The 10,538-nt window shown below is 33.6% G+C and overlaps 2 protein-coding genes across 4 annotated transcripts; one reads left to right on the top strand and one right to left on the bottom strand.

Moving 5' to 3' along the window:
* On the top strand, positions 1–2,583 carry LOC121229576 (zinc finger A20 and AN1 domain-containing stress-associated protein 8). 2 transcript variants are annotated; one of them, XM_041114205.1, is made up of 3 exons: positions 1–196; positions 388–439; positions 1,733–2,583. In XM_041114205.1, exon 3 carries the CDS (start codon positions 1,746–1,748, stop codon positions 2,253–2,255), a length of 510 nt encoding a protein of 169 aa, XP_040970139.1. In that variant the 5' UTR covers positions 1–196; positions 388–439; positions 1,733–1,745; the 3' UTR covers positions 2,256–2,583. The 2 variants fall into 2 exon arrangements, with proteins under 2 accessions (XP_040970139.1, XP_040970142.1); XM_041114208.1 differs by lacking the exon at positions 388–439 and having other exon boundaries at positions 59–196.
* An 812-nt stretch (positions 2,584–3,395) lies between these two features.
* LOC107922319 (transcription factor bHLH48) lies at positions 3,396–8,031 on the bottom strand. Of its 2 annotated transcripts, none has more exons than XM_016852305.2 (7): positions 7,243–8,031; positions 7,016–7,144; positions 6,855–6,920; positions 5,347–5,415; positions 4,772–4,843; positions 3,841–4,051; positions 3,396–3,696 (listed from the first exon to the last, which is right to left on the bottom strand). In XM_016852305.2, the coding sequence occupies exons 1-7, from the start codon at positions 7,738–7,740 to the stop codon at positions 3,656–3,658; spliced, it is 1,086 nt and encodes a 361-aa protein (XP_016707794.1). In that variant the 5' UTR covers positions 7,741–8,031; the 3' UTR covers positions 3,396–3,655. The 2 variants fall into 2 exon arrangements, with proteins under 2 accessions (XP_016707794.1, XP_016707795.1); XM_016852306.2 differs by having other exon boundaries at positions 3,396–3,693; positions 7,243–8,015.
* Positions 8,032–10,538: the final 2,507 nt, after the last annotated feature.

The raw sequence follows: 10,538 nt of genomic DNA, 5'->3' as shown, positions 1-10,538 counted from the left end.
TCCGAAGGGCAATGTGTCAGTGAAAAGCGTCGCGTGGCAGCAAAAAGGTTATACGAGAAAGCTTTTAAATAAAAGGACAAAAGAAAAGTGATAATTATTTTTTTTAAAAATCCTCCTAAAAAAGAAAAAGAAAAAATCACCCGAAATTTCTCTTTCTGCTATCAGTTTCATTACATAATATATCTCTTCGATTAAAGTAAGAGCTCTCTGTTTTCTTTTCTTTTTTTAAACGATGATATAAATTCTTACCTTTTTTCTTGATTTTTTATTTTAAAAAATAAATTTTGTTTGGTTGAAATTAGATGTGAAGAAAGAGATTATGTTTTATTTTATTTTGTATTAAAATTGTAAATTTTTTTTTATGTGTATGTATTTTGCATGAGACAGGAATCGCTGGGTTCGATTTTGTCAGACAAGATCGGCCAAATTAAGATTTCAGGCAAGGAATTTTCTTGATTAAGGGTTTTCTTCCCCTTTTTTTTCCGTCCTTTTAAAGTTTAATTCTTGAAAAAAAAGAGATAATTTAGGTTTTGTTTTCATCTGGTTGTACTTGATCTGGGTCAATTGGGTGTTTAGGGTTTTTGCTAAAAAAAATTGAATTTTTAAGAGTAATTAGAAATTTGTTTGCTGTTGCTGGTTGCTTACTAAGAATTTTTAGTGTAAATTGAGATCAATTTATGTATTTTTAATTATGAGCTAGAGGACACTGGATTATCTGCTTCCTTTTGAGACTAATTATATTCATGATGATATGGGGGGAAGTTCCTTAGCTTAAGTCTGCGTAATTGAACTAATTTTCTCAATTGCTATCGAGCAGTTATTGCCTTTTAACAATGGCAAAAATGTTTTTGTTCTATGATTGTGAGAGACTCAGAGCCAATCTACACCCAATATACTAATTGTGCAGCATATGCACGGCTTAACATTAGATATAATGGATATGGTTGCAAACATGTCGGTTCTGGGAATGTATTTTGGAACTTATGGTTAATTAAAAGCCTATATTCCTAACTTCAGCTTGTTATGATGCTAAACTGATTTAAACAAAGGATGCTTCATATCATATATATTTATATATGTATGTATTTATCTATCAATGGTATTGGCAACTCCATGATGTTCTCTCTCTGATATGTTTGCTTATTGGATGTGTTACTCGGACTTTATTTATTTTTAATGAACTGGTGTTGGAAACAGTTTTGGACATGGGTTTAGGGATATGACCCTCCGAGGGCCCACCAAATATATGGAAAACCTTAGGAAAAATTGAACATTTCTATGTTTTCCGGCACAAACCCACGTAACATAGCTTCTTGGATTATTGATGTTCATACATCCTACTTTCTGCCCATACCTGTTATTCAACATTTTCCCTTTGATTGGTATTATTATCAGCTGATGCGGTGTTGTTCCTTTAATGGTTATGTTGTAAGTAAACTAATTTTCTGCAATTTCGCATCACCTGAGATCGCTACAATTAGTAATGATAGTTATGTCCGGTCTCTGGTGTACTGTTGATTGATGAATCATGATGGAGATAGTTAGTCCTAGGTATGAGTTCTTATTTAGTAAAATGATCTTTTACATGCTTAATATGTGCTCATGTCTGTTTATTGATATCCATCTTTTGGAGTTGAATCACTTTGTTGTTCTTCCTCTCTTCCTTTTGCTCTTATTTTCTTGAGTTCCTCCTTTATTTTGGCTTATCAGTAGTAAGGTGGTTTTGTTGCAGGAGATTAGAGAAGATGGACCCTCATGATGAGACGGGCCGCCAAGCTTCAGAAGGCCCCATCCTGTGTGTTAATAACTGTGGTTTCTTTGGAAGTGCGGCGACCATGAATATGTGCTCCAAATGTCACAAGGCAATGATCCTGAAGCAGGAACAGGCACAACTCGTAGCATCATCCATCGATAGCATTGTTAATGGCAGCACTAGCGGGAATGGTAAGGAACCATCTGTTGCTGCTGCTTTGGCTGTGCAATGTGGAAATTTTGGGTCAAAAATTGAATCATCCATCGATCCATCCCATATGACCTTCGGTGGGATGAAAACAAAAGAGGGTCCCAACAGGTGTAATGCATGCCACAAGCGTGTTGGTTTGACAGGATTTAGCTGCAGGTGTGGAAACATCTTCTGTGCAGCACATAGGTACTCTGACAAACACAACTGTCCTTTCGATTATAGGACAGCTGCCCGCGATGCTATTGCTAAAGCCAACCCGGTAGTGAGGGCTGAGAAACTTGATAAAATCTAAAAAGAGTCGAGGATGAAGATGAAGGTGAAGGTGAAGAATTGTGTAATGAAGTATGGGGTTTATGGTCCTACCCATTGTGTCGTCAGCTCATCATAGTGAAGGTTTATTTAAAGTTGGGTGCTTTGTCTCATTAGGTGTCCCCTTTGATTTGATATAAAAAACAAGTTGGAAAGTGGATAATAGGGAGGACACCATTGCAGTGTAAGGAAAGTCTATATTCCTTGTCAATTTGTTGGCGATACATTTAAGTTCGCCCCTGTTTGTAAGTCTTTGTTTGTGCTGGTTTGATGGAACAATCGATATGATCGCCTTGTAATGCTTCTTTTCATATGCACTTCTTTCTTCTAGTAGCACCCATAAATATGGCATTGTTGAGAAATCTGGACCATATAAGAAAACCACACCCTATCATTTTATGTTAGACACACTACCATCTTTATCATGTAGTTTCTACATATTATATAAATGGTTAGTTCCTCACTGCAAACTAAGTCAACATCGTGGAAAATTTCACTAGTCCTTATATTCAAAACCAAATTACAATTTGTCCCTTTTTACTCAAAAAATAAAAAAATAGGTAAATTAATTTTTATATCTTAAATTAAAGAATAAATTAGTTTTTTCTATTAAAAATTATCAATTTATAATGCTAAAAACTGACATGATTGACGAGATAATCAAACAATGACACATGACGTGTCATGTTTATTTCATGCTGATGTACAAAAACTATTTTTAATAACAAAAATGGGAGGAAATTTTAAATTAGTCATTGATCTTATGTATTGGGATTAATTTACCTATTTTTTAAGTAGAAGGGGTAAAATACAATTCGACTCTTAATAGAAGAACCTCCATGGTACTTTTACCCACTTTATATTGGTGTGTTTTTTGAACACGTTGTAGTACAGAGACAGTGAAAGGATGTGATTAGATGATACGGATACGAAATATAACATTTTTAGCAAGCATGGTAATCAGAATTGGAGCTGGACCATCCATTTATGTTCTTCTCTGTTGCCCTTAGCTATAGAAAAATAATCTGAAAATTTGAGTTTGTTAAAGCTGAATTCTACTACTCTAATGAGTGAGAACAAATAGAAACTAACAATTCAACAGAAACTAATTAATAATAATGTCTTAAAAATTAAAAAGTATTAGATTGAATAACCCAGAGTTGGAAATAGTATTTATATAATACAAGATATATTGAATCCAGTCATGAGAAATAAAAAAGGTTTCCATTTGACTCGGGTAAATACAAGACATGGAAACCTACAGATAAATGGTGAGGCCTTTCCTCTACTTGCTGATAGTTTCTAATTTCCGATATATCTACAATACTAGCAACCATTAAAACAAACTTTCCATAAATCTAAACCTTGGGGCTTCTTCAGACTTCATAACTCCATTTTCAGTTGATTTGCATGCAACGTTGCTGCTGCACCAAAGTTGCAATACAAGTTATTCTCATTTTCAGTTTACTTGAGATTAGAAGAACTTTATATAAACCCATGATATGAATCAAAAAGTTATGACTAATATCCAACTTGATAAAATGCATATTTACTAATTATATTCTTACCTGAATTTGCTGAGGAGTCATAACTTAAAAGTGAGTTCTCCGGAGTAACGTAATTATTGCAGACTTCTTCTCTTCCCCAAATAGGCTGCTTAAGTGTATCAAAATGCCACTGGTGCTGAAACTGTTGTCTGTATCCATTGACTTGAACGTCAGGCCACATCAGAGGCGTAACCAAGCTGGGGAAGTTACCACCATCCATAGTAGATCCACTCTTCACATAATAAAATATTACTGGACATGTTAGTGGAAACTTTCTGGTCACTAAAATCAATAGCTACTTAATGTGCTACTGTGTAAATGGAGCACTGTGTAGATGGTTATTCCCAGCATAATCTCTTGAAAAGTTAATTTATGAGCTTGACAAGTTATTTCACTAGCAAAAGAGTAATTTACTAGATCTATTTCAGTAATTTTCATTGAACGTGTTCTGCTAAGAGGCATTGTATAGTAATTGCCTGCAATCATGGGCCTTCATGTATGGACCCACTGTTCTGATTTTCCATTGAAATGACTACATCTTCATTCAGTTGACTGGCAGCCGTTATTCCCATCTAAACATTAATGAATGATTGACGGCATATACGGGTGGATGGAAGATGGTGGTCCAGACATAATCCACCGCCCTCTAGATATTAATGAGGAACAGTCTTTAAAGAAACTGGGTAGGAATCCAGTGGAAGAAACCATGTAATAAAGCGTATACCTGTTAGGCTTTACCGATCTACATAACAAGCTCATAAACAACAATCCTGGAATGAAAAAAGAATTTTTCATGAAACTTTTTCCATATAAGTCCTCGGGAGGAACATATCAGTAGCTTAGTATAAAAACTTGGCAGAGCTACTTGTTATGTGAGCGGGAAGAATCACCAGAAGGCTTTCAGTTTCCAACTTTATTTTAGACATTCAAGACAAAGGTGCCTGATACTTACTTCTGATGTGAATGAACTATCAAGGTAGAAATCAATTCTTGGGTTCACCGCTGCAAGACTCATTGATAAGAACTGCAAGCAAAGAAATAAGTTAGAAGAATCAGATCATAAAACCACAGGAAAATGCAGGTGATAAAAATGCCAGCCTAGCAGGACCTTCGCCAAATTTTACAAATGTTTCATGTTATGGTTAGGAAGCAAAGCAAACACTTCTATTCAACCAACAAAGGATGTCATCAACAAGCACCAAAAGAAAAATCAACATTTTAAGGATTGCAGAACACAAAAAAATCTACAGAAAGAGCCCTCCATGAAATTGATGATACACACCTAAAACTCTTGGCACATATTTAATATGATTAATCTCAAGTCAGATTGACCTCTATGATCATTTGAAAGTGATTTGATAGGGGCCTATCCAGTGGCCAAGTTTTTCTTCTTTTTTTTTTCCCCTATACCCTCATAGTTCACTTGTGTTGCTTAAGATCATGTCTTGAATTCATTGTGTTACAACTTTAAACCTTCTTGTATCTAAGAGAAAAAAATATCCAATGCTTGAAATGCACAATTCTTACCTCCACTTGACGTTGTAGAGACTGCACATGGTTGATGATTTCATCCAAAACCAATGCTGTACCAGAAATCTGCGGCACACAGTATTTCTCGGATCTCAAATAGTCATCAAAATAGATAAATTCGGTTTGCATTCTAAAGAAATTCAAACTACAAGGACTTTTCAGAGCAATCAACTTCTTGATCCTAAAGCTATTGAAAACAAAAATGTAGTTACCAAAGCTCTAGGTACTGGCTCCCTATAAAATAATTTAATAATGTAACAAATACAGAAAACAATTTTGTATAGGCCATAATAAGAAGCATTACTCCGTCTACATGGATGCACTGAGTGAAAAGATGGTCTAATTCATTCAAATGTTGTAAAAGAAAAGAAAAGAAAAAAAAAAACTGCACAAAGGCCAAAGAGCAGGAAGCCAACTCATTTGAAGCATATAAGTTCGAGACATACAGACATCCACCTAGAAAATGATTGTTTGGAAATTAGGACTTCAAATTTCAGAAGACCTCCTCTAAGACAGAAATTTAAAGCTAATTGGAAGCATAAACATGTCCAGTCTCCCAAAGGATGCAATGTAAATGCATCAATTTAGAAGCAATTAAAATCAACAATTTTTATCCCAACAGTTCGGCATCTCTCACCCTATCAACCATTATAGAAATCACGAATTTTTTCTTAGAAAAGGATGGTTGTTAACAGGTTTTCTCACCTAGTCTTTACTGAATTGTGGCCCCTTGACGAAGAAAAGGCACCAGAAACTGACTCAGAGCTGCTTTCACTTGTTAAAAAGATATAGTGAAATGTTAAGGGATGACTTAAGATTATACTTTGAACAATTAAACCAATTCTCCATGGACTATCACATTAAGTCCCCGTGTATTTGGGCAGGCATTTGACATATAAAAGACATTTTCTTTTGTCATCCCTCTTCTACATAACCCATAGAGGACAGATACACAGCTTGAAGTAGAAGCAAGCAATTACTCTACATCAATGAAATGGGACCCCATAAAGACATTTAATCCAACAAGCACTAGACATGTCTACTGAGCACTTCATGGTAACATCCAGCTAGCATTCCCACATCGACAATCGTCAGAGGCTAAAATTGTCATTTTACTATAACTATACACATCACATACATAATTCAAAATCCAAAAACATAAATTCAAAAGATTTGATTAGAACTAGAAAATCTAGCTTTCAATATTACTAACTTCACCAAAACAGCAACGAAATTGCGCTCGAAAAGACAAACTTAACCTCAAAAGGGACTTCTAACAAACCCTCCCCCACAATGGAAAACCAGCTAAAATATTAAAGCAACTTGAGCTACAAAAGGTCAATTACTTTTGAGTGCAAAAGGTGACAAGGAAAAAACCGTTACTAAAGAAAAGTAATCTAAAGATGTAACCTCACTTTCTATACCCCATTAAGATAGATATTCTTAATATAATCACAAAATCAAAATAAAATCATTAATTAACTAATTAATCCAACAGAACTGACCTTATTGCATCCAGGTACCAACTCCTGTAGTAGCTTCATTCGTGCATTAATCTTCTCTCTTCTTGCCTGTATTAATCACCAAAATTATTAGCTTAATAAGAAAAAAAAATGCTAATAAGCAAAACTAATTAAGGAGTCAATTATGGAAATTCGTAAATTACCCTCTCTGCTAAGCTATGGCTATCGGTTGCTTGTCCCCGGCGAGCTCTAACATGAACGTAAGGCAGTTTCTCGGCATCCTCTAAGCTCTCATTTGTTGCAGGTTTGCTTTTCTTTGTTGACCCTTTAACCTGAAAATACTCGGAGAACAAATTAATCAAAATTTTACCAAAAATGGAAAACCCCAGAAACCCTTGATCAAAATTTTCCTTTTTTTTTTGTTTTCTACCTTCTTTTCTCGATCTTTCCGCTTGATATTCCGGTTTTCCACCGTTGGATCAGAAACCAACGGCAGGGATGACGCGGTTTCCGCCGGCTCACTCTTTACCGCCTTCTCAAGATTCGCGCTTGAATTTTTCGACGTCATTTCAGGCGAGTTGCTCTTATCATTCTTGTTGTTACCTTCTCCAGAAAACACAGAGAACCTTGCATCTTTTTGAATCAAACCAGTATTAGAAGGAAAATGGAAGCTGCCTTTGAAATCTTCAACGTTCGGAGCCGAAGCAACTATGAGCTTCACCGACTCGGGAGAGTGAAGAAGCTCAACGACTTGTGTAGCTGGTAGTTCAAGTAGAGCCGTGAAGGAACTAGCATTATCAGTTGCCGGAGCCGAAATCAAACGGTGGATTTCGTCGGTAAATTGGAGCGACTCGAGTGCCGCAACTTCTCCCCCATCCGACACCGTTACATTAGATCTGGTCTCCGTCGCCCCTGCGTTTGACTCCATGTGAAAGACGAAAAAAGAACTACCCAATGTTGAAAGAAAAATAATACCCAGCTCAATTTCTTGAACATAAAGTGTACCCACTTGGTTAGTTGAACCCAATTTTGAGTCTTGAGAGCTTTGAAAAGAATAGTCAAAGAAAGCTTTGATTAGTTTCTTCAATGGCGGTAAGGCGAAGCTAAAAAAAATGAGTTTAAATGTCTTCTGCGAGAGAGTTTGTTGCTCTGCAAAAGAGGTTACTTCTCAGCTATTTTAAATATAGGTAAAGCAACGTTGCAGGGCCGTTTTGGTTTATTAATAATGTTAATAAAAAGCAATTTTTAAAATAGACTAAATTATAAAAAAAACTATTTTTTCAAAAAATTTATAGAAATATGTCAATTTTTTAAAAATTTACGAAAATTTGCCGATCTTAATAAAACGCTTTCAGTGCAATGGAAACCCAAAAAAAATGTTTTAAAAATTACTTAAAAAAAAAGAAAATGAGACTTTAGCTTTTTATATGTATATATATATCACAATTTAAGAAAACAATCAAATATTATCTAGAAACAAGTTCCAAACCTGCAATACATACACATATCTCATATCCATCATTGGTTAAAAAAATAAGAGAAATGAGATTTTAAGTCTATATAAAAGTTTATTTTTGTAAATTATATTTTTGCATTAATAGGTCACACAAAAAATTTAAAAAAAATTGGTGATGCCACTTTTAGTATTGGAAACATTTCTAATTGAATTTTTTTTACCAAAACTAGTCTATTTCTGTAATTTTTTTAAAAATGATTTTTTTGGTAATTTAGTCTCTAAAATAAAGTACATTTATTCATTTTTGTTTATATTTTGATGAAATTATTTAAAAGTTTTCATTTCAACTATTGGGTTGTATGACTTTTTTTATTAACACATCAATCGAAAACTCTTATTTCACTTTTTTTCTATATTTCAATTTTTGTTTAAGGAACAACTTTGAACGGCATCAATTTGTACACTAAAATTCAAACAACTTTCTTCTCTGATCTCCAACACTGACCATCAGACTGACTTGTATCTAAAATATTTTCTACTTATCGATGAGTATTGATTCGCAATACCAATTGTCAACTCGCTAGCTGATCTTTAAAAAAAATTCACAGCTTGGTGACTTAATAAAAACTTTTAAATAATTTAATGCTTTAAATAAAATTTTTTGAATACTTCAGTGAGTATTTTATAACTTGGTATAAGTATAGATATTATTTTTATTATATAAACTTTTTTAGAAAATTATATTTTATTTAACTTTAAGTTAGAGTAATTTTAAATTTCAATTATTTTAATTAAATTATGATTAAACATATTCTTTAATTTTTTTATAATTAAATTCAGTTGAATTTGATTTCTTATTTTTTTATTTTTTTATTCAAAGGTAAATTAAAATTCTACTGTTCCAACAGTAAAATTGATTGAGGGTGAGTTTGGATGGGCGGTGCGTTTAGCTGCGGTTAGTGTAAAAACAGCGGTGGCGGTGAGATTAGATACTGTAGCGATACTGTAGCGTGAGACAAAAAGTAAGCTAAACGCACCTCACCGCAGTCAATCGCCCATCCAAACGAAGCCTGAATTTAAGAGAAAAAGAGTTTGTTGCGGTACGGGGATGGTCCCATCAGTTTATTTATTTATTTATTTTTCATAAATTGTTATTATTTATTTTCTTATAAAATACTAACAAAAATAAAGAATTAATTTCGCAATACTTCCCTAAACTATAACCTCCATTTTAAATTTGTCTCTAAAATTTAAAATATTCTAATTACATCCTAAACTATCAAGGTTATATCAACAAGATCCTTCCATTACTAAAATCATTAAATTTTGTTGAAAGGAAAATTCATTGATTCATTTCATGTATGGGACCATACAATTTGAGAAAAAACAATAAATACGTAAAGGATAAACTTCATCAACATACCAAAACCTTCAGCCTTGGCATCAAATGAATATTATGACACGTTGATAATTGACTTTGTTACAACTGAAGCATGACATGTTTAGAGTGATTACAAGCACTTAATACGATAAGAAAATCAACCCTGGATGATCTAAAGCGGCAGGCAAAAAATTGACTAATAATACTCTAAAATGACGTGTTTTTATATATTAATCATGTGTTTATTTTGAGCTTGAGCCTACTAATTTGAGCTATTTATGTCTTTTTATCTTTTAGGGACTAAATTGGAGGCGAAAAGTAAATTCAAGGGAAAAAGCGTCAATTTAGAGATTAAATGGGCCAATATGCAACGTGGGACAAATATGGTGCCAAAAGTGCGAACATGGAAGGCACAAGGACTTAAAAGCAAATAGAAGAGATTTTATTTTGGAAGACTCTATTTTATTTTATTTTATTTATATTAGGATAATTAATATTAAGATAAATATTAGGATTATTTAATTTTAGGATTTTATTTTAATTATCTTTAATTATCTTTAATTAAATGTATTTATCTTTTTAGAATTTAAGTTCAATTAGACTATCTCCCTTGCACTATAAATAGGGGGTGAAGTGACTCTATTTGGGGATCATCTTTTTTTGTAAACACTCTCCCCCTGAAAGTCTAGGCTTTTGTTTCTTCATATTTTCTTTCAATAAAATTTTCTTTTCCATTTTTATATTTATTTTCTTTTCCACCATTATCATGAGCCACTAAAACCCTTCTAACCAAAAGTTGTCAATATTTTCCCAAAAAGGGTTCTTGAGGCCTAGAATCCGTACTTAGCCTTCTCACCAAGTATTCATCATTTCTCCGCACTCCGGGCTG

This window comes from Gossypium hirsutum, chromosome A01 (genome assembly GCF_007990345.1).
Source record: "Gossypium hirsutum isolate 1008001.06 chromosome A01, Gossypium_hirsutum_v2.1, whole genome shotgun sequence".
NCBI lineage: Eukaryota > Viridiplantae > Streptophyta > Magnoliopsida > Malvales > Malvaceae > Gossypium > Gossypium hirsutum.
This window is presented reverse-complemented; position numbering and strand designations above follow the sequence as displayed.